This window comes from Squalius cephalus, assembly GCF_949319135.1.
Source record: "Squalius cephalus genome assembly, chromosome: 4".
Taxonomy (NCBI): Eukaryota; Metazoa; Chordata; class Actinopteri; order Cypriniformes; family Leuciscidae; genus Squalius; species Squalius cephalus.
In genome coordinates, this window is record NC_137125.1 from 13,612,285 (window position 1) to 13,637,386 (window position 25,102).

The following is a 25,102-nucleotide window of genomic DNA, read 5'->3' on the forward strand; positions in this document are numbered from 1 at the left end:
AAATATAATTTCTCACTCTATATCTCCCAAAAATATGTCTTAGTACATGGCTTGGTTGAATTCTAATGTAGAATGCGGTCTGTTATTTCTTGATAACAGAACGCTGCTAACACACCGTTGCCATGAAAAACAGAGCGTTGCTATGGACGCAGGATTCTAACCGTAGAGACGGAATGGACTATTTTCTTTAGCGGAAGCAATGATTTATTTTTAAATCAAAAACTCCTTTTTAAATCAATATTTTGTGTCAAATTATTGATTTATTTGGTGGCCAAGTAATAAGCAGGATAATGTAGAGCAAATACAACGAATATCGTCACTTTTGCATGGTGTATCCTGACACATAGGGGAAACTAGCACAAAAAGATTCTGGGGATTGCTGCCTTTTTGCTGTCAAATATCACCCTCAACATACCCCAAGATACAAAAAATATGTCTGTCCGCCTGACAAATTGTCATCAAAGGTGATCATTTTCAAGTGATCATTTCATCACTGCCTTAAATGTACATAAACTTCCCAAGTTTATAGGCTTCAATTTAAGTCCAAGATGACCTTTCTATCTAGAGGATTACAGCTGATATAACCAAAGATCTCCACTGTACCTCAAATCGGAGAAAACATAACTTTCAAGCATTACCATTCCATATGGGATTGAGCATATTTTTTGCATATGTGACCCTGGACCACAAAACCAGTCACATGTGTAATTTATTTGAAATTGAGATTTATACATCATATGGAAGCTGAATTATTAAGCTTTCCATTGGTGTATGGGTTGTTAGGATAGGACAATATTTGGCCGAGATACAACTATTAGGAAGTCTCTATACAACTATTAGAAACATTGAGAAAATCGCCTTTCAAGTTGCCCATTTATGTTCGCGATTGTGCAGCATTCCCTCACTAAAATAAATGTTTTATATATTTACGGTAGGAAATTTACAAAATATCTTCATGGAACATGATTTTTACTTAATATCCTAATGATTTTTTGCATAAAAGAAAAATCTATAATACCCATACAATGTATTATTGGCTATTGCCACAAATATACCCGTGCGACATGAGTCATGTGACATTTGTGATCCAGAGTCACATATGAACAATATTTCTAAAAAGAGTTGAGACTTGAATTATGTACTGCTATACTATATGAAGTGAATTGCATGAAAAGTGTTAATATTAAGCCCCCAGGAGATAAAACATTGGTAACCAGGTTACACACATAAAACATTGGTAACTAGGTTACACACATAAACATACTAACCAACCAACACTAACCAACCAATACCCTAACCCTTCTTGTCACATCCTGAAGTTATTTAGCAAAGCCAATTGACCTTTCGCCGGCTCCTCCCCCAAAACGGCCATTGTCCAATCACACATCATAGCAACCGTTACTATGTGAGCAGGTCCGACAAACAATTGACTCCAAGCAAGATGGTGAAGCGGTGCGCACACGGCGTTTGTAAATCGGATAGTAGATACCCCGAGAGATTGTCTGGAGGAGTTGTTTTTTTTTCCATTTACAAAGCCGAAAACTCAACGTGAGCGGTGTCTACAATGGATCAAACAGTGTGGACGGCCCCACTCCCAGTTGAATGTGTGGAACATTACAAAGCATAAATACGTCTGCTCAAAGGTAAGACTAACAGCTAACTTAACTAGTTAACTTACCGTGTTGTCTAACGTTAGATCTACTAACTAGAGGCAAGAACACAAATTGGACAAAAGTTATGATTACCATGGATATCATTGCCAGAATGTAAACCTACTCTCTAAGCTAAGTTTAACGAGCCCTTTAGCTTTAGCCAACAGTAACATGTTAACTAACGCTAGCTACATTAACGTTAGCTGCTGTTGTGTTGGGTCTTTGAGCTCCCCAACTTTATTTTTTATCAGTTTACAACAAAGTCGAACATAGCGCCCCAACAAGCAACTTTAAATACTTTTGTTTTTATCTCTCATGTAGCATTTTATGAACGGAAAACCTACCCCTGAGTTCCCCAATCCCGTAAATGCTGTGCAAGGGCCTAACCCAGCTAAGGAGAAGCTTGGAGGCTGTCGAAAGTCGCCCAAAAAACGGTAGGCCAATTTATAAATATGATAAGCACTAATGGTAATAGTGCTTATCAACATGTTACATTTATAAGTTACTGTAAATAAGTTAAAGGGTGATGATGCTCATGTACAAAACGTGTGTGCATACGCAGAGTCTGTGTGCAGAATGCCTCCTCTGGTTCCACCTCCACTACTGATACAGGAGAGAGTCAACAACATGCTGTTGAAAGTGGTGAGTGGAACGCATTTTTCACATTACTACTGGCGTAAATGTATTTACTGTATTGTTTTCAATGATAAAATAGGCAGCAAGGGGTTTCAGACATTTGATCTGTTCTTTTATTGGCAAATTCTCAGTTCATAGGTCAATCCAACATTGTTAGTTACAAAAGTAACTAGTTATAGATATATACAGGAATACAAGTGCATCTCTCCTCAAATAAGATAAATATGCAGGAATACAATAAATAATAATAAATAATAATAATAAATTACAATTTATTTATCAATATAAACAGGAATATATGTATTCCTCTATATATAAATATACAGGAATACAAGTGCATCTCTCCCCAAATAAGATGCAGTACCAAATCAAGCTGGATATTGGTGAAGAAAAAGCCGTGTGCAGAATCAAAATCAAACTCAAAAGAATGTGGACTGAGAAAAATGAATCTGTGACTGCACTTTTGCTCTGTGGCGTTTTGCTCACCATTTTCAGTTTCAACTTTTGCTAAAAGAATATTACAATGTTAAAGTAACTTGCTCAACACTGCGAACAAAACAATCGAACAAAATAAGAATCACTGGCACATCATATAGAAGTTAAAGAAGAATGCATCAAGCTTGCACTTCATTTGTTCCCATTTTGCAGCATCAAAATGTATTCTCTCTAGGTGGTAGTCTTCTTCACATTTAACAAAGAAATCACACCAGGACATACCTGAGAGACCAAGCTGCCCCATTATTTGATAATGATGGGCATGACACTCGTTTAATTTATAGCTGCCATCAACCTGCTTGCAAAGGTAGGGACACTCTGTGAAGCTATTCTTGGAAGGACACTTAATTTCTAAAAGCCCGTAGTTTGAGCTTTCATTCCCTCTCTCTATCACCTTACGGTCAGGTGACGTACCAAGGTGTGGGGCATTGGGATTTACAACAAAACCACATGGATACACTAGATGACCTGTGAGCTTGGTGTAATGTATCGCTGCTATAGGCTCTTGTTCTATGCCTCTTTTCATGGCCTTAGTTTGAACTGATCCTGCGCTCTTTAAACTTTTAGCTAGTTTTTCATGGTCAGCTCTCCTAGAGCAGATTCTTTTAAAAGATGTTGATGTGATTCGGCCAGACCTTGCGTTAAACCATAAGTTGTTTGTGCTCTGTTCTCTGGTTTCCTGTTCCAGAGCTATAGAATCAGGCAAAGAAATGCTCAGTTCTGTGTAACGATGCATGGCACTTTCATTCAGCACTGTGCAGAAGCCGGCAGGTTGGGATGGCAGGGGAAAGTTGGGCAGGTCATCTGGTTGTCTAACTGTAGCTGCTCCAGGGTCAACACAAGGCTCTCCAATTTGACTAACCAGTGGCAGCTGTAAAAGGTGAGAACAATAAATTATAATCATTAATGTGCAAACATATTTTTCTTTACAGAGAGTCCTGAGCACCCCCCACTTCCTGGATGCCAGCTGGAAAGGGAGCCTGAGGAGGAGCAGTCCTGTCAGAGCACTGAAAAGGAGAAGGAATTGGAAGCAGAAAACAACAACATTAAATTGCAATTGTCTTTACAAGAAACTGAATTAAAAAGCCTTAAAGCACAAATTGGCACATTTAAAAAGAAAACTCTAACACCTGAACTTCTTCAAAGCAGTGAAATCCACAAGATGTTGGAATACAGTACAGGGTTTACATATGAACGATTCAATCAACTGTGCACAATATTTGACATTCCAAATGATCCACACACCACTCAAACAAATGTACCTCTAAACTACAAGCACAATGATTGGCAAATAACAGAGATGCCCCTCCGTACTCAGTTGCTGTTTGTTTTAATGAAACTCCGCAACAACGAAGACTTAAAAAGCCTTGCCTTCAGATTTAATATAAACATGCAAGCAGCAAGTAATATTTTCAATTCTTGGATTCATTATATGTTTGATGTATTAGGTGAATTACCAATTTGGCCTCACAGAGACGTCATAACACAAAACATGCCCGAAACTTACAAAGTAGACTACCCGAACACATATGCAATATTAGACTGCACAGAGCTAAAAATGGAAAGGCCAACATCACTGGTGTTGCAAAGCCAGAGCTATTCAAACTACAAAAGTACAAACACACTAAAATCACTAGTTGCCTGTGACCCCCGTGGTGCTGTGATTTTTTCATCTGCCCTGTTTACAGGAGCAATGTCAGACAAGGAGCTAGTCAGGCAGTGTGGCATCCTCCCGCTACTAGAGAAACTGATAGACAGTGGCTATTTGCAAAGAGGGGATGGCATTATGGCTGATAAGGGCTTTTTAATCGAGGAAGAGATGCAGGCACTTGGACTGAAGTTAAACCTGCCACCATTTTCAAGGTCTAAGAGGCAAATGCCAGCTGGGGATGTGCTGGTGACAAAGTGCATTGCAAAGCACAGGGTGCATGTAGAGAGGGCCATCGCTAAAATAAAAAAGTTCAAGATAGTGTCAGGCAAAATTCCTAATACACGGTTAGGGATTATAAATCACATCTGGTATGTGGTGAGCATGCTTTCAAACTTCCAGCCACACATACTAAAGTAAGAGTCAGTCAGGGACAGTAGTAGCAAAGCATGAAAACAAAGTATTGCTACATCATATATTACAAATGTTTTAACTGTTATTTTTACTGCATTTTGTAAGCCTGCAATAGTTAAGTCCTATAAACAGATTTCTGGATACTATGTGGTTCAATCCTTGTTTAATGTGTTTTTGTGTCTGTGTATAGTATGTCAGGCCAATGATTATTATTTTTTTTACATTGTAAAACCATTTAAAATTGTAACTTCATGATTTTACTGAAACCCCAATAAACCTGTGAGGGAAAATCTTTTCTACAACAGTAAGTAATGCTACTATTGATTCTGACTGGTTTGTTTACATCTTTGATTGTTCATCTCACCTGGTGGCTTAGACCGCACCCCAATGCATATTTCCTGCCTTCAATTTCGATCTCTGGTGCAGCTTCATCAGCTATGTAGCTTATGGGTGCATCAGTCATCTCCCTAAGTAGACCATGTACTCCTGTCCCTAACTCTTTCCTATAACAATACATGCTGGTGAGTATTGGCATGTGACAGTCCACAGAAATATATTCAAAACAGTGTGATGATTGGACGGGGACGTACTTATTATGAACGTAACTGGACATGATGGGTTTCCGTTTGCGGTTGACTTTGGCCTTAGCTGCCACCACACTACTCACAGGTTGTCCAGTGATTTTTTTACCCCTGGCTTTGTGCCATTGCTGGGGCTGGCTTGTGGAGGAGATGTCCTCACTTCTGGCACGGCACAGGTCCAGTGTGTGCATAAGGCCCACAATATGAGAGCAAAACCCTGGTGAACTAAATTGAGACGAATTACAGAAGTAGCATTAGTTATTAGTTATGTTATTAGTGTTAGCTGTTTTCAGAATCCGAATGTTTTATATCCAGATTGTTGAACATAATTCACAACTAGGAAATAGCTTTGGTTTAAGTTAGTTAAAGGTGCATAACAGATATAATAAAATAAAAAGGATATTATATTTTGTTGTATCTATTTTGTTTTATTATATTATCTGTTATGCACCTTTAACTAAGGCAAAGCAATTTCCTATTTGTGAATTATGTTCAACAATGGATATAAAACATTCTGATTCTGATTTCCAAAACGGCTATTCTCAAAACAACAGAGACATGTTAGTTAGCTTTGAATGGCTTTGACTCACATGTAGTTTTAACAACATAACGTTACCGTTGTATTTTCACAAAATAGCTACTCGCAAAAGACAATAATAGACCATAACATATGAAAGAGAACTTACCCGGCAGTGCAAGAGCATGACTGGTCCACAAGGCTGTGCTGGTTGCATTTGAGGTACAGGTCATGGGGTTTCTCTGATTTCGATTGAGACCGGTAAGCATTAGCCTCAATAGTAGTCGTGTCTCCTTCCTTGTGTATTTTTATTTGTTGAATATATCCCTCCACTGCGTACTGTAACCCCTTTTGCCTCGATCTGGAGGATATCGCAGAGGTATTGTTCCAAAAAAGGTCACTGACACGCACGGGTATAGTTTCCGTCATGGTAATCTGCAATCTGTCGTGCTGGTTTGACCATTTGTTTGTCGGACATAGCAACAGTAACTAAGGGGGGCGGGGCTCGGCGAAAGGTCAATTTGGAGGTCAGTTGATCTATGTTTCTGGTTATAGAAAAATATTGATTCTATTGGGAGATTGGTGTCCTATATTTTTTCTACTTGTCAGGCTAGCTAGATAACATTAGCTAGTTAACTTGTCAGATTGTTAGCTATCATAGCCAGCCATATGTAGCTAGATAGTGAGAGCAGGAGTGGGAGACTAGCTAGAGAGCAGAAGTGGGAGAGAAATGGTGTGTGTGTGTGTGTGTGTGTGTGTGTGTGTGTGTACTGATTTTCTGATGGTTGTCATTAGATAATCTGTTTGTGTTTGACTTCAATGAAATATCAAACATGGGATCTCAATGTATTGAATTGACACTGAATACTACACATGATTTCATTGTTGTAATGAATAAACTGATTTTCAGATTGCAACAATATATCTAAAACAGTCAACATGTCAAAAAAACGACAAAATGATGAAGACTGCGCAGCTGGCCAGAGTTCTTCAAAGCAGAAGCCTTCACCTCAGCCATCTCTGGAAACCTGTCGACGCATGTTTTTCCACAGTGCTGTCCGTGCTTTAAGCAAGTGTCAAACAGAAAATGTCTCCATTAGACAGACACGTGAGCATATGGATTCTTTGGTTTTGTTCGGCAGTTATTGCATATTCTGCAGAAGTAGCGCAGTGAAGCAAGTGTCCAGCAACAAATACAGCTTGAAGAAATTCCAATCAAATGCATACAAAAATATATAGAAAAAAGCTATGGAACTCTGTGATGAAGACTTGCTGTGCAAAATCAGAGGAGTTGACCATTTTGCTAAGGAGGCACAGTTTCATGAATGCTGTCGCAAGCAGTACATGGTAAAGCGAGCACCCCAGCCTGACACTTCAGCTGCAGCATCTAAGAAGGCACTGATCAGTAAAGATTTTACTTGGGTAAATGACCATATAAAAACTGAATTTATCGAAAAGGGCCAGGTTGTTAAACTTACTCATCTCAAACCTTTGTATAATGAAACCTTAACAGAATTTGGAGAAGCAGCTGTTGTTGAGATCACAAGCCATAACCTGAGACAAAAGATCGAATGCTGCCCTGATCTGAAAGACTATATCGACTTCTCATCCTGCCCATTCAAAGAAACATTTTTGTTTTGTACATCCCTAGAATCCATGAAGAAGACAGTGCGTTCAGCTTATGAGTTGGGGATTACTGATTGGAGCAAAGAGGTCAGCCATGGTCTTCACAAGAAAATTGTAACAGCCTTTAAAACCTCTGAGCCACTACCTTGGCCTCCAAGGGCTCATGATCTCCATGATCCAAATGAGGAGATTCCCTCAGAGGTTTTACAATTCATTTTAAACCTCATTTGTGGAGATAAGAAGCCATCATTTCGGGAGGAAAGTCTAGCATCATCCATTTCTCAAGACATCTGCAGAGCAGTTACGTCAGGTCAATGGAAGATGAAAAAACACATTTTGCTATGTATGACACTACGCCATCTATTCAGATCCAAAAGCATCACCACTTTGATAAATAGGCTTGGTCACTGTGAGTCATACACATACTCAATTGAACTTGAAACGGCTCTGGCAAATTCAATTGTCGAAAGTGCTTCATTAGTCAGCAACTCAGATGTTATCAAGAGGCAGCCTGATGGAGCAGTCTTCCACAGTGACTGGGACAATTTTGATCAGCTGGTATCAGATGTATATGGGGCAAGGTCCATTCATACCGCCGCAGGGATCTACATGCAAGATCTTGGTTCTTGTGTGGATGCAGAAGCACTTTCCTCAGCACAGCCTACACAAGAGTCATGTGCAGATAACGACTCCCCTACCCCAGAACAGCCCACTCTAGAGTCTAATCCTAACACTCAGCCTACAAAAAAACAGCGATCATTTAGAAGTCCTGCCACAGAGTTGCCAACTTACTATAAACGGAAACGATCTGAACCCACCAATTTGGTGTCATCTAGTTCCAATTACTCAACCACATATAGCCAATCAAAATCATCAGATACTGATCTAATTTGGGTCTTTGCTCGTAAAATCAACAAGGACCAGCACATCCCTGGTTTGTCAGGCTGGGTGTCTCTTACTGGCCAGTCTCCAAAATGCCTCACCACAATTTTGTACTATCCCATGATCAATGCTCCCATAGCTGACTTGGGAACTATTCAAGAATGCCTCAGATGCAGCCAAGCTGCATCTTCTGAAGCTGGACAAGAGTACACCATCTGTACATTTGATCTAGGTGTTTGCATGAAAGCATATCCTCTAGTATGGAATGAACATGAAAAATACCAAAACCATATCATCCTCATTGGTACTTTCCATTGGTACGTTCCATTGCTGTGGAGCATACTTGAAAGGCATAAGCAGAAGATACTGTCAAGGGAGTGGGTGGGTAGAAGTGGCTTTGGAAGTAAATCTGATCACCACTGGCTCTGTGGCTGGGGTCACAGATGGGAAGAATTGGGACAGAGCAATAAATACACACAAATCCATGCTAGAAGCTCTAGAGAGACTCCTCTATGACAAGTATCTGGAAACTCATGAACCACTCTCTCCAGAAATGGTAAATGGTAAATGGACTGCATTTATATAGCGCTTTCACAGACCCAATGGCCACCAAAGCGCTTTACAATATTGCCTCACATTCACCCATTCACTCACTCATTCGTACACCGATGGCGGTGTCAGTCATGCAAGGCGATCCAGCTCGTCGGGAGCAGCTGGGGTTAGGTGTCTTGCTCAAGGACACCTCGACACTTGGTCAGGTGGAACCGGGGATTGAACCACCAACCTTCCAGTTTGTAGACAATCTACATGAACCACTGAGCCACTGCCGCCCCAGAAGGAACTGCTTTGCTGGAAAAGCTCACTCTGAATGGATCTACTCTCACTGATGTTTTATCATCAGATGATGTAGGCCTATCTCACCACATGGCAGAATATCATGCATTCAGAGAAGCAGTGAGAAATGGGGAGCTGGGAGAAACTGGACAGTTTTGGATGGAATACATTGACTGCATCTGGCTAGTCCTGTCAATGAATAAGGCAATCAAAATGAATGACTACGAAGGATACAAAGCTGCTCTAAACAACATGCCAGACCTCTTCTTCTGCTCAGACCAGCAGAACTATGCAAGATTCCTCACATACTTGGGATATTTTCTTGAACACATTGAAGAAACACATCCAGGATCAGATAAACTTTTGCGCGCTGGAGCAATCAGTGTTTCCAGATCACATATCCCAGGCAAACCACTGCCACACAGACAAAACGATAGAGGAGACAGCTATGAAATGGCTCAAGTCAAACTCAGGGTCTGGGACATATTCTGCTGGGATCTGTGGAATAACCAGTAATTATGAAGCGAGTCAACTTCATATCCTGACTGCCCATCCCAAAGGAGAGTTTGTAGAAGCCATGTGGGAAATGACAAGTGGCCGAGGCGAACATACAGAGAAGCAACAAAGAGATCTCCGACCACGTGAAATCACTCGGTCTGAGGAGCAAGTGCAGCAAACAGTACAAGCTTTTCAGAGTTTTATCAACCCATTTCAGCTTGAGACTTCTCAGCCCTTGACAAGTTTGAGTTCAGGAGCAGCTATGCTAGAAGAGGTGCGCTATGATGTGCTGAATGCCCTGAAAAATGGCAAAACTCAAAAAGAGAAGTTCATCCATGATCGACTTCAAACAAAAAAGGTCCTTTTCTTTGAACCCATCAAGAGGAATAAATTCAAGACAATGTCATCTACCACACCTAAAAGGAAGCTTGTGGCATCAAACCAGAAAGTGATCCAGTACAAGGCCACAAGTGGGTTTATCTTTCAGATCTTCATCAAATCACAAGAACTTAAGTCACAAATAAGCATCTCTGACCTAATGACCTATCCATTGACTCTGACGCCATACTCCATCTCAACAATCGATGGCTTTTTCGCAAAAAACAACAAAGCAAAAGGAATGAATCACATGATCAAAGATGCTGAGAATGCACAACTTCCTTCTCCAAGCCAATGTGCTCTCATTCAAGATGGAAACTCCTCATTCTACATGTGTGATTTACCACAGACAATGAAGACTATATCACCTTCAAAAGTGTACCTGCTGCAGCTGAAACAGTATCCAGCACAGACACTTACAGTGACCGTCTTTATTCATCAAAATCAGCTGAGAGAGATCGCAGAGGTTGTGGTGAACGTTTTATAGTTAATGGACTGAATGTTCATCACACGTTTTATATAATGTTTTCTCACAAATGATGAAAACAAGAAGGCACTCATTCATTTACTTCTGGATCACTGGAGCTCTCATGATATAATGGAAGACATCATCAGAAGGCCTGTCATTTTCATAGAGGCTGGTCAAGCTTTCAAGATAGAATGCTTTTTGCCCCAAGATAGAATTCTTTTTGCCCCTTAACTGGAAGTTATCATAAACATGTTATCTAGACATTTGTCTTGTCAGTCTGTCAGAAGACACTGTTGTTGTCAAAATCTAACAACTATATATTGGTGGAAATTTGTCAGAAAACTGTAACTCAAATGTTTGTGCTGACCATTTGCCAAACTTAAGTTGGGGTGTTGGACATATTTGAGAGACCAGTTCAGAGAAAAAAAACAGTTCAAAAGAACAATTTGTCCACAAACCAGACATCAATAACCATTCATGTGTTAGTTTCTGACACATTTTAACCACCAGGGTTTGCACAGTTCCACTATATACTGTCAGGGGTTTGTGTATGATAACAATCTTGTAATGTCATTCTTTGTCAAATGATTGAATCCAATCTGTCTCAGGGGGACTCAAAGCATGATACCAAGATCTTCTCTCTGGCCGTCCTTCTGAGTAGCACTCTAGTGCTGAACAGCCGAATAACTATTGACAACAGGGCCATAGAGGAATTACAGTATCCTTTCATTCATACATTATACAATTTTCGAGTTGATATTTCATGGATTAGTACAAAGGAATGTTGTTTCCTCAGAAAATTTCCAAAATAGCATTATTCATCGGGGAAAATACATGAAACTCAAAATTCCATCATTGTACTTCTTACCTTATACTGCTAATTCAGTAAGAATTTAACCACTATTTATATACATTAAAAGCAGTTGAGCCAGGTTCTAAAGACTGAAGAAGCCCCTGTGGTGCACTTTTGCATTTATTCATTTTATTCAAAGTAAGTTGCAAATGAGGAATATAAGAAGCGATTCATCTCAAGGAGACAATCAAATTACCTTGATATTTTGACATATTAATGTCCATTGTACTATAAAAACAATGTAAGTTTCAGAACTCAACTTCCTCATTAGTCTTAAAACAGCTTACATTTACATTTAGTCATTTAGCAGACACTTTTATCCAAAGCGACTTACAAATTAGGACTAAATTAAGCCATCGTGAAGAGGAAAAAACAATGCAAGAGCTGCTCAAAATACAAAGTGCAGGCATTGCTCAGAGTAGCATAAGCCAGATAAGGGAGGATTAAGAGAAAAGGAAAGGATTTTTATTTTATTTATGAGGTTAAGTGCTCACGGAAGAGATGAGTTTTCAGTTGTCTTTTGAATGTTGTCAGAGATTCTGCATTCCGGATGAGGGTGGGGAGATCATTCCTCCAGCATGGAACCATGAATGAGAATGTTCTGGAGAGTAATTGTTTGGCTCTCTGTGATGATACCACGAGCCGTCACTCATTGACTGATCATAGGCTTCTGGTAGGGACGTAGACTCAGTAGGAGCGAGTGAAAGTAGGAGGGAGCCCCGGTTCCCTGGAATGAGACGCTAGGATATTGATGCTATGGGGAACCAATACCCCCTATGCCATAGGGTTAGGGTTAGGGTTAGCCCTAACCCTGACACGATATAGCCGCTCCCTCCAGCCGATATGAAGGCCAGTTTTTACAAACTCGTTCTTCATGTACCTAGTATGTGGTGGGTCATGACCATCTTGGCTGTGGCAGTTTAATGCCCCGCCCCCAAGCTTGGTCTGCAGCATTTGACCTGAATGACATGTACTTCAGATCTCTAGCCTTCCGTACCGTGGGTCATTCTGCGTGTGCGCTTGAGGGTTCGAAGTATTAGTACAGAGTCCTACCCTTCGAGTGCTCCATACAGGGTTTATACAGAGATTCTTAAATTTAATTTACTACCTTTTTACCACCTATTTTACTACCATCACAATATTTTTACTACCAACATGGCTTCAAACTTCAACTGTAGCAGTGTTAAGTGTTAAGTAAAGTGACAAGTAAAGACATGAAATATCTTTTCAAAATGAATTAATAACATATTTAATCACAATTTAATGAGGCAATTATAACTTAATTTCAACACTGGGAGGGAGAGATAGAGAACCAGAGAGAGCGAGAAAGAGAAAGTCAGGAGAGGTTCTGTAGGTGTATGTGAGTGTGCATGTGTGTTAGGGCAAGTGAGTGAGCTACATTCAAGTAAGAGGGAACTCTACCATAGGACTTGGATTAATCAAGATATCACAACAGGCCTTGGTCCATAGGATTTACTCAATATGTCAAAGAGTAACAATTACATAAAAATTAGAAGACAGACTGCATGGACCTTTAGAATGAACAGCTACACAATGTGTAATAATAAAGTGCAATTGTACACTATAATAACAGTATTTCGTTAATAAACAAATAACTTCAACACTGGACACAAGCCAAGCACTGTCCAACACACACAGAGAGAGAGAGAGAGAGAGAGAGAGAGAGAGAGAGAGAGAGAGAGAGAAAGAGAGATTGAGAGAGATTGAGAGAGAGCATAAACAATTAATTGAATTAATAACAAACATAAAAGTTGCTAAAGCAGGATCACAAGTGCCTCAGCTGTGCGGCCTTTTCTTCGATCAATTTTTCCACTTGGAGAAGTTCTGCTTTTTTGTCCTTGTGCCTTCTTCGAAGAGAGCTGTATTTTGTGATGAGTTCAGCCATCTCTGCACACTTGTCGGCTTCATTCTCAAGTGAATGGCACACACTACCGAGTACCTGCCACTGGTTCCGGAGGTCCTCCAGCTCTTTCTCTGCTGCTTTCCTCTTCAGCTCTTGTGTGGCACTCTCCTTTTTTTCTGCTCACTATCAAGGTACAGCCTGTATTGTGACCTTGCTGAAGCAGCAGATGTCAAGAGCTCCTTGGTCAGAGGAACTTTCAGAACACCACCACAGACAATTACTTTATCACAGATTAATCTGAGGGCTTCGAGAGATTCCTCGCAAAGGTTACACGTTTCTACCTCCTTATTAACTGAGAAGCCTCTCTCCACTGTGGCTTGTCCATGGGACAGGAGGAGAGCACTTTGACAGAACTTGAGCAGGATCAGGGTGGGACGTGCAGAGTTTGGAGTGGAGAAAGACATCCAGACGCTGCCTCAGGGGTTGGAAGGAAACAAACTCTTCTTCTCTGCCCACAACCGAGAGCAAGGAAGTGAACTGCTGAATGATGACATCACCTGCAACATTGAAAGGAAAATTTAAATAAATGTTTTAAATTAACACATACCAGTCATCTGCGTCATCATCCATTCAACAAAAGTACATACAGTTCATCATAGATAATCAACAGTATCTAAAGCAGTGGTTCTCAACCTGGGGACACAAAGGTCTTGCCTAAATTACAAACTGATCATTGACATTTTCAAACCTCTATTAAAAAGGCAGAAAACCACAAATGAGCACAAGTCCTAACTCCATTTAAATAACCAATCCAGCTCTACTGTCCCTGTACAATATTTTCTTACCAGCTGCAATGCCACCTGCCAGCTGCTGTCCCTGGATGAAAGTTTGTACTAATGCCTTCATCTGTACGATGCACCACTCTGGATCTTTGACCATCTTTGTGGGATCCAGGCAGGCAATCTGCCTAACAATGGGGAATTTCAACGGGGACCTTTCTTGCAGTTTCTTTATGATTCGAATCAGACTCTGCAAACACTCTCTTCTCAGGCTGAGTACGGAGTGTTCCCCTATCTTGGTTCCTGGTTTGCCCAGGAGTGCCTATTAAGGAACATTATTAATTTAATAATTAATTAATATAATAATTATTTATTAATTTAAGGAACACCCATGTCAATGTTTTCTTTGAAAGGAAATGTTTGTATAATATTAATAATAATCATAATATTCATAGTGAACAAATTGTATGTAATTGTGATTGTGTAATTAGTGTGATTGTGTAAAACAAATAAACAACAATGAAATTACCTTGATGGAAGATTCAGCCCCCAAGCCTATGTCTACCCTTTTGAGGGAGATCCAGTTCTTCTCATCAGAGATGTCCAATTTAATGAGCTGCAGGGGGGTTAGGTCTTGAATGAGCTCCCTTCTAATGAAGCGCCTCAGTAAACTCTGATGACGACAACAAGCAGATAGTTACCAAGCCATTCCATCAATTAATATAGGTTTACATTCAAATGAGTTAATCAAAACCTTTACAGTGATACTCACCAAGAGAAGCTGAGTTAAATCTTCTGCCAAAAATGGCAACACAGGCTCATCTGTCTGGTATTTTTGGAGAAAGGGGTTGAAACTTCTTGCAATGGAGAGGAAGAATTGGAGCTTTGGGATTAAGAGTGGATCCCCCTGTGCTGCCAGGATGGCGTCAAAAGAGGCCGTGTTTGGTTTTTGAACCTTCTTATTCTCTGCAGCATTGATGTATTTCTGAATCATAGGCCAAATTTCCAGGACTCTCTCGGCAACTGGCACATTTTCTACCCATCTGTGGCCACAGAAAGAGAGGGGAAAGCAGGACGACCCAGTGGTGATGGTGTAGTCCTCTCTGCGGGCAGGAACGTTGTGAAAGAGGAAATGGAGCGCACGCAGGAGCTTGTCAATTTGCCAGGCTGTAAAGCCTGCCTTCATGGCATTGTGGAGAGTGTGAAGTCCACAGCTCCCAACTATCAGGACTTGAGCACCTCCATACAGCTCGGTATGCTCCTTTTGAAGGAGATCGAGGAGCTTGAAGTTTACGTTGGGGCCATCCATTCCCACAGAGAGGAGCCGCCTCATGTTGAGCTGAGCAACACATTCCTGTGAATTATCACACAGAAGAAAGTTTGTTTAAATAACATTTATTAAGTAAACCACATTCAATATACAGACCGACAGTAAAACTGTATACAGTATGCTTCAAATTAAACATTTAGCTTTAGTATCCTAATGTAAAACGTAAGTAAGATGTTGAAATACATTTGAAAGAGATAGATATTATGCTCATGTCAAAGACTGCTTTGCCAAAGCATACGTTAGGCTATAACACTTTTTAATTACCATATATAAATTTTTCCAACATTGTGTTACAGAATTCAGAAGTAGGCTAAATGAATAAAATGATCAAATCCATGAAACTGTTCAAATGCAAGCAATGTCCCCTGGCCAGTGTTGGGCAAGCAACTTGGAAAAATGTATTAAACTAATCTATAAGTTACTCTCCATCAATCACTAAATGAAAAGCTACCCACCAAACGAAAATATAGCAAATGTAGCAAGCTAAGCTACAATAAAATTACAAAAGTACATAACTACTTTGTTGGAACAAAGTCCAGGGGGCAATTTGTAATTTTCATTTTTTGCACTACTTCATTAAAAAATGATAGTGAGACTGGTTCAAACACAGCAGAATGTGCTGCAGCGACAACTGAATCAGTTACAGAACTATTAGTCGTGAGTTGTCTGACAGACTCCACTTTATTAATAAAAAAGTGAAGAAAATTCTCACAAGTGGAGACTGAGGCATCTTTCAGAGAACAAGTATTAAACATCACCCTTGGACAATGCCCACTATTAGTGATGATATTTGACAAATATTTAGATTTTGCCTCCTTTACAGCCCTTCGATAATCAAAAAGACAGCCCCTTAATATTTCCAAAGACACATGTAATTTGTCCTTCTTCCATCTCCGCTCTGCCTGTCTACAGCGCTGCCTAAGGGTGCGGGTAATCAGTAAAATAGTTTCACTTCTGAAAAGCTACTTGATGTAGAAAATAGCGACGCTACTGAGAAATGTAGGTAAACTAGTAACGGCGCTGTTTTGAATGCCGCTACTGCCCAACACTGCCCCTAACAATAAGTATATAAAAATAAACTTACTTTGATGTGCTGCAACAGATCCTCAGCTCTTCCATGTCCCAGAAATTGTGAGCCAAAATACCTCGAGCGGACACAGCCATCCTCCAAAAAACGAATGTGTATGTCCATTTGTTTTTTCTTTGACGATTCATTCAGACTCTCATCAAACATAAGTACGTATGGTCCGGCATGATTTATAGCTTCAACCAGTTGCTTCTTAAAATAGGGGGCGATGCCAAATTTGATCATGTAGCTGGTCTTGTCTTTGGCCAAAGCGAACGATTTGGCGATTTGGGAATCCGGGAACATCATGCTAAACAGCTCTCCTATGCCATCATTGGACTTGAACGAGTGGTGTTTCACTGCCAAGTCTAAACACCATAGTACTTCAGCCTGTAGCGTAGCGGTGGTGGTGCAGATCGTCTGTATGCTGGTGGTAGGATTATTGGCAGTGGACTGCGAGGAGCGAGCAGGCAAGGTTGAGGGAGCAGTGGAGGTTGATGGCGTCGGTCGTTGGTCCAGCGCAAAACAGCTACAGCGGTAGCTGGGTGTTACGTCCCCACATCCTGGCTTGGTGGCTAGTAGACTCCCTGTGGGAATTAACCGCCTTCACCCCCATCCAAGTAATATTTATCGTTTTCTTGCAAACGTTGCAAAAAGCTTCTCGGATGTTTCCAACTACTGGCTGTAACAACATTGGCTATCGAATCATTCGTCGTTGGTTTGAATTAACAAATTCAAATACTCTGTGTTGCTAAAAACATTTCTTCCTGAATACAAAAGCTGGTGCACTTTGAACTCGTGAGTGCAAATTAGGCTTTGGCTCCATGAAGACTGGAACCAATTGACTTTTACGACACTAATGTCACCTCAGAGACATTCCAAACCCCCCCTTTCCCCTCTCTGGACCACAGAGAGATAACGAAACTTGAAACCTTCTACACACACACACACACACACACACACACAAACATCCTCCTATAGAAATATAGTTTTAATGTATGTAACTCAGATTTGGGTTTGATCTTCCTGTACGCATGTTTTATTAATTCGTTCGACCATATAATTATGATTTTCTAGAGGTGTGGTTTTGAAATGTATTCTTTAATCAATAGTGTTTTAGTTAGAGAGGGTTCACTAACATTCTCTAACAATCCCTTCCCCCCTGTGTGGAACTGTGTTTTATTACCTAACGGAATGTTAGCCAGAAGAGCAGAATTAGGTGTTCATCCTAGATATTTTATATGTATAACCATTGAAGAAATATGTAAGCCTGAATGTAATTTCTCTTTTTCATGATTGTTCTTCTCTGTGATGGGTTTTTGTATTCTTGTAAACCGTAAAGGAATAATGTTTCAGATGTGCACCCTTTTTTAATCATAGATATGCCATGTGGATCTTTCTAAAGTCCAATCTTCAATGCCCACTTATCAATGTACACCACATGTTGGGTTCATTTTATTCCTAGGTTGTTAGTTTAACTTTTAAGCTTATTTTTACAGAATAATAATCTATCTCGACGTGTACCTTCGAAACATATCTAATTCGGTATCCACGTAAAGCTCTCCTTGTACTGGAACCAAATGTATGCATCAGGATCTGGTAAAATGTATGATACTATTTTTACCCTCGTTAGAGTATAACTGATCACATAATAACGCTGCCATAAAACATGCAAATTAAACTGGGAACTAAGACAAAGACATTTTTCCCGCTTCAGACCTTTGGACGTTCATTGGTTGTTCGCGCGAACAGAGGCGTCAACCCATATTGTCCATAAAAGACCGACTCAGAAAACCTCTCTCTCTCTCATGCCTACGCCTCTCCTTCCTCCTCCAAAACCCAAGTCCGGACCGGCTTCGGCCTGCTTCTCTTTTCTTTTTATTTATTTCTTTTATGTTTTTCTATAGTCTAGTTTCGTTTTCCTCTTCGCCTCTGTTCATTCATGAGCTGAATGAACTTAGCCTGAATCATTCCCGGCAACTCTTTGAAGCTCCCGCGCTCGCACGCGCGCCGGAAGACAGCACGCGCACGCCTCCCCTCAGACGACTCGCGCTGCTTTTAAAGACACGCAGAACCCTGCGGTCCTACACACCTCATACAAAGAGAACCATATGCCATGCAAGTATCGATTATTGAATTGAACTTATGATGTGATTTCTTTGTTGTGTCTTAAGGGTTACTGTCTGTGATTTTGCCATAGCCAACTGCGATCTCTGATCGCAGATTTTTGCTTTCACTTCCGATCTCGTCCCCCATCCTTCTCTCCATCTCTCGCATCTTCCGATCTCTCTCTCTCTATCTATCTATCTCTCTCTCTCTCATTTTCGTTATTCGTTATCTTGTATTGTTTAACTGTATTTGATGTACATAGACATATAATCCGTGTGTATTGTGTAGTTTGATATATTCCTTAGTTCGATGTATTGGTCCAATTATTAAATTCCATATGCCATTGACTGACTCTGATTTAATTGCCCATGTTACTTAGTCCCTGAAATGTTCGATCTTAGCTATATGCTTTATCTTGGTAGGCTACGATTTAAGTAACCTAATTTTAGTCTACAAACACCGAGAGTGTCTTTTCAAGGCCTGGAAAAGATACTCTTTCTCGTGTTTGTAAGAAGGATAATTTTCCTTGAGAGTTAAGTTAATCTTACGTATATGTTTGCTGGACAAACAGATTGTTTGATAACTAAATTAATTCCATTAAAGTTATCCCATAACTTCGAGCTGAAATAAGCACAATTGATGTATTAATGACGAACCATAACCCGTTATGGTAATCGTTCATATATCAATCTAGTTCAGCTGCGCTAAATTAATGTAACTGTAACATACAACATATTAATCATATTCATGATTAATTATTAAAATTCCCAATAGATAATTTGAGCTAATATTAATATTAATATTAATATTAATGTACGACCCATTGTTCTTACAGTTTTGGTGGAGAACGCGACGCATTTCAAACTTTGTTTATGGGCAATATTCAGTTTCAGTCTGTTTATATGGTTATTAATAATTTTTGCGCATTATGAAATTATGAATTTGTGAGTTAAGTCGCTAACGCGAACTCACTCCTAACTGTCCAAGGCAAAAAGCCGAAGTCAGTAGGCCTAACGTACACTTTAACAAGTTGCTAAAATATGCCTAGACGATTTTAGCACTGTTAAATGCTACGTACACTGCAGTATTTAATATTACAAATGTCCTGTTAAGAGATGAAGAAATATCTCTGCAGTTGATACATTTCTAATATTTGTTTTAAATCGCTGTGAACGAAGAATTCTCACGTGCGTACTACCGGTATTAATAAATATGTTTTCTAAGCGAGATTCCTTATTAAACATAGGCCTTGCATGCATGCCATATCGTTATTGAATTCGTGGTTAGTCCAGTGATATTCAACAAAACGGTAAACTCCTGGTTAACATTGACCTAGCTAATCAATCGAAAACCTAAATGCACAAATCATAAAGTGCTATTTTGATAAATGTGTAATATGGGAGTCTAGCAACAGACGGAAAATTCCTGTTGCCCACATTTGAGTATTTGCGGCAAAGAAACCCCGCCATACTCTCCTGTGCAGTATTAATAGCACCAAAAGGTCCGCCGAGACCTCTGTCCTATTTGTGAGTGTTGCAGAAATCAGCGCGTGACGCGAGCTGAAAAGCTCTTAGCGTTTGAATCACATTGAAGTTGTGTAATTCCATTTACTAAACGCCAGAGGGCGTAAGTGTTTAGCAGCCTCAAATTACCCCTTTTGCCCCCTGATTTCCGCCTGCATGAGCGCAACAACGCCATCGCGTGGCCAGTTATCAGATAACGCTCTCTTCACGGCTGAATTCATTTCCCTGTGAATTAATGTTTAAACTCTAAATAACTATTCGCATTTATAGCTTTGCTCGTGCGTTTATTATTTTGTGTTAGACAATTTTCCTGCTTTTGGACTGATACATTTACTCTGAGTTTGGTTCAAACAAGATTTGGATTAAAACTCAGATTAAATCTCAGCCATTCCCTTAGAGGAAACAACGGCACCTAGTGGCCGCCACCCGCGAGGTCGGTTCACTCAGCTCGCGTTTCTCTCTTTTCAAATCCTGTCATGAATTGTTTTATTTCTACTTTTCTCTTTTGATTATTTTTATAGTTATTAATGATACTTCACTGTTATCGTTAATTTATTATAGGATATGATTATGAGCTCCCTTTTTAGACTTTCTTTACATGCTCATTTAAATTTTATTTAAACTAGTTTTGAATTTCAAATTTAAATTGAGTTTCTATTTCAGCCACTGATATTCACTTGGAGGAAACAGCACCATCGTGTGGCCTTGTGGATACTAAGTCGGCATCACTATTTTCCTCCCTTCACTCTTTTATATCGTCTTTCTCTCCTGATTATTTTTATAAATAGGACTGATACTTTAGTGTATCTGGATTATTATAGGATATCATTCCGATTTTTTTTTTTGTTTTTTTTTTTTTTTTTTTTTCAGTTTTGAATTTTTAATTTGAATTAAGTTTTCGATTTGCCAGGTTGAGCACAGAGAGGGAGCACGCCCCCTTGTGGTGAAAACCCACTACTGCGGCCTGCCTCTTCTCCTGGGTTCATCCTGCCATTTCATTTTGAATTTGATTTTCAATTTTTATTTTTATTTTTATTTTTCCTCCCTCTTTCGGGTTAGGGCATTTTGATAATTAACATTATCATAACTTCCTATTGTTTTATCATTATTTAGTAAAACCTTTGACTCTCCTTTCTACATACATAACTACTCAATTGGTTTTAAACAAGCAAGCCTTAATTCACTTTAAGTTTCCCTTGTTCATCCTTCTGTGTATTTATTGTAGTACTCCCTTTGTGATCTGACAGCCATCTCTGCTTGGTCTCCGGCAAGCGAGCTCACCTGTCCGACGCTACCTGACACTGGCCGTGTGTCTCGGACTCTTCCGAATCTCGTACCTCCGGTTGTGGCACGCCACCCCGACATCAGCAATTTGGCCCGCCAAAAGGTTAAGTCAACGTCAGCGACACACAAGGCAATTTTGAGACAATCACTCGAACTGGGGTCTGCTGAAAGGACCACTCCGAAAGGAGAGTTCCGAGGAAAACTCAATCTTTCCGTGCCGTCTGATGATTGACACCTTGGCGTTGCCACTTTGTGTTTAAAGTCGCAAGTGGTTTGAGTGGGCACACCGTGGTACCGAGAGACGAGGTTGCCCGGGAGCACTGCGGTCAAGTGTTGGAGAACTGTCGGAGAGGTTGACCGAGCCACTGGTTTCCACCTGAGTGGCCTCAATTCACATCAGGTAAACTAAATGTGATAAAACCCATTCTCTTAGTATAAGCCCCAGAATATTAGATATTCCCCCGGATATATTTTAAGTGTTTTGACCCACCTTTCCTCTCCAAGCCACACCCTCTTCCTAGGCTTCCTGCCCCGATAGCCCCACTCACCTGTTGGCCCTATCCTAAACCCTAACAGTGGTAATAGCTTAGGTCTCTTTATCCTCTTGAACACGTACTGTGTTACTATTCTGTGTATTTAATTTCAGACCTAGTCATCACTAGTGTTTTGTTTTACCTCAGTCTTTTCTATCCTTTGTTCGGTTGTGATTTGTTTCTTTCATTTTCACCCAGAGACAAGTAACCTGTGAGAGCCACCAAAGAAAACTGAATAAGTAGAGCGACAACCAGAGCCGGCGTCACAACACGTGACCCGCCAGGCTACTGCCTGCCAAAATCTCTAGTTCGGGTCCTTCGACCCAAGTCAATTGGCTCCGCTAACTGTCTAACTGTGCATCAGTTAGCCCAAAATTCTCATAAACGGCATAGCCCGTATGAGTATAGCTCGTTAACCTTAGAACGAACTTGCATTGGTCTCTTTTTGTGTGTGCTGTGCTTCTCTCACCTACAGTGAGCCAGGATGTCCCATTCATCCAGTCCAGCAGTCCACGGGGGCAATCTCTCGACATGCTTGAAAGCAATGACTACCCCCTTCCTGCCCAAGGACGCCAGTGACCTGCAGCATCTGAGCCAAACGCAACTGGACACCGAGCTAGACGAGCTGATAACACACGATCCTACCCAAAGCTACAACTACAAAGACTGGGCCAGGATCGTCAGCAGCGTCACCCACAACTTCGTCGTCCAGGCGAGGCTCAGTGAACGGCGCAACATCGACCTGGAGCAGAAAGCAGCAGCGCTACAGCTTCAAGTGAAGGAGGCCCGGAAAGACCAGGCTCGAACCCAGAGTCGTCTAGATCAGCTCCTCCTCGAGACCCAGAACCAGCGTGAGAAAGAGGACGCCACAGATCCAGAGCTACAGAAAGAAGTAGAAAGACTTCGAAATGCCCTGCAAGATCTGCGCCTCGACACAGACCAAAGAGAACAGTTGGAGAGAGAAACCAGAAAAGAACTCGACGAAAAACTCCAACAAAGTGACGCTCTCCTAGAGAGAGCCGAGACTGAACTAAAAGAAGCAGAAGCAAAAGCCAGGGCCTGCGAAAAACATTTGCAAACGGCCCGAGCTAAAATCAGCGAGCTTACTCTGCAGAGAGACAAGCTCCAAGATGAACTTGACACTGTTCATGCAGAACTGAGACATTCTTACAGACTGCAGAGTGGCTGGAACGGAGAAACACACATCACAGAGTTTCTCCCGCCCAGCCACCCCAACCCTTTCAGCCCAGAACCCAAAACTGAAAAGGGAGATGTAAGCCCACGGCTCAAGACATCACCAGCCAGCTTTCAAGAACACCTGTCAGCAGCAAAAGGGGGAGGACTCCTTCAGACAAGCCCCGACAGAGAGTGGAACCACTCTCGACACGACACTGGTAAGCTCAAGCCTGAGCTCACATCACATAACCACAGTGCAGCCACGTCTGAAACAGCAGAGATCCTAAGGGTGCTGAAAGAGCTTCTTCACCAGAAACGTCGCAAGAAAGACAAGAAGGACGAGCCAGACATCTTATGCCTAAGCATAAGAACTGAAACCAAACCGTCTGACCGCCATCTGACTGAGCCAAGCACCCCGAACACTGCTCATCATCCACAGACCACAGAGCTAACTGTCACATCACAACGTGACAGCATCACCAAAGCTCCACAGCTGACAGCTGCACACCATGAACGAAACAGCACACCTCCTCACACCAGGTACCAAAATACCAAGGTACCAGAAAACGCTGTTCTGTCTAACTGCCTCCACAGCAAGCTACACGAGACCGGTCCTAACCACCCAACGACCGTCACACCTGCCATGCCAACATTCCTGGGCAACCTAATCAAAAAGGGGGTGGCCCAAAAACTCTACCTGAACATCACGTTGGAAGAGGAAGTGAGCATGGAAGCCCTGATCGACACAGGATCAGACATTACGGTGATCTCAAATGAACTTTTCAAAAGACTCCAATTTGAAGCTAAGAGACAAGACCGAACTCTTACACCTCAAACTTGTGAACTGAACGTACAGTCATACAGTCAACATGACATCCGGCTCGAACAGGTAGCCCACATTCACCTGACGATTGGTCCTTTGAGTCTAGTCCATCCCGTGTTCATCTCAAAAATGGACACTTTTCCGTTCCTCATCGGCAGAGACCTTCTAGATCGTTTTGAACCGTTACTGGACTTGAAACAGCTCAAAGTCTGGGCTCAAGTACGAGAACTTTGCCCCCTCCAGTCACAGCCAGACGGTCAGGTCACAAAGGTCACAGAGTTCATGGGAACTCCCACAGCCAGCCAGCAAGACACAGACTCAGCACCAACTGAAGGTTCGAATCCGCTACCCTGCACCTTACAGCCCACCAAAGACTTTGACACTTGCTGCCTCAATGTCATGACTGACCTGCAGCGACATGACCTCATTCAAGCCAGTGCCAAGCCTGGTGCATTAAACAACAAGCTGTGGTCACTTTCAACCCACCCACCCACCCTAGAGGTTGAAAAGCTTACACACAGCATAAGAACTTTACAAGATCAACTGCCTACTTCAGAGCCTCTTACGCTGGCTCCGCTGTTTGCAAAGACAACCATAACTGACATGCGGGCTTCTGACATCCACATAAAGACTTTAAATGCCCACCTCTCAAAACCCTCCAACCACCCTCGCATGCCGTCTGACCTCACTGACAACCAGTGCCTCAGACCACTGCATAACACAACGCACATGCTGCGCGTACAGAACAACATTATGAGTTGTGCACCGATTGACATCACAATGCCAAGGCTTGTACTGCCACGGCGCACAAAGGGGGATAAACTGCTAATGTTCATCTATAACGCATCATGTGCTGCACAACGCAACACCAGGGACACTGACGAGACACTGAAGCAAGCGACAAGCCGACAGCAAGATGTGGCAAAACATGGGCCAAGGCGAACTAAACCCAGTCGCCGCCCACAAAGTAAAAAGACTGCCCTGTCCAATCAAAGACAACCCTTGCTGGCTTCTTCCTCCCCTTTCTCTCTCTCTCTCCCTGTTGTCTGTGCCAGGTTGCTGCTGTGGTTCGCCATGCTGTACTGTTTGCCAACCAGAGGACAGCTGCCACCGAGAGAACGACCGAGACCCC

At 41.4% G+C, this 25,102-nt stretch overlaps 1 protein-coding gene across 1 annotated transcript; it reads left to right on the plus strand.

Annotated features, from left to right (window-relative positions):
- The first annotated feature begins 1,447 nt into the window (after positions 1-1,447).
- On the plus strand, positions 1,448-5,110 carry LOC307156843 (uncharacterized protein). Its single transcript, XM_079868524.1, has 4 exons — positions 1,448-1,643; positions 1,974-2,086; positions 2,215-2,294; positions 3,716-5,110. Exons 2-4 carry the CDS (start codon positions 1,980-1,982, stop codon positions 4,849-4,851), a joined length of 1,323 nt encoding a protein of 440 aa, XP_079724650.1. The 5' UTR covers positions 1,448-1,643; positions 1,974-1,979; the 3' UTR covers positions 4,852-5,110.
- Positions 5,111-25,102: the final 19,992 nt, after the last annotated feature.

What these genes read in the sequence shown, in the direction of transcription:
- LOC307156843 (XM_079868524.1), top strand. Translation starts at nt 1,980, where the DNA reads ATGAACGGAAAACCTACCCCTGAGTTCCCCAATCCCGTAAATGCTGTG. An exon ending in CGAAAGTCGCCCAAAAAACG is followed by an intron (nt 2,087 to 2,214) that starts GTAGGCCAATTT and finishes GTGCATACGCAG; the next exon opens with AGTCTGTGTGCAGAATGCCT. An exon ending in ACAACATGCTGTTGAAAGTG is followed by an intron (nt 2,295 to 3,715) that starts GTGAGTGGAACG and finishes TTTTCTTTACAG; the next exon opens with AGAGTCCTGAGCACCCCCCA.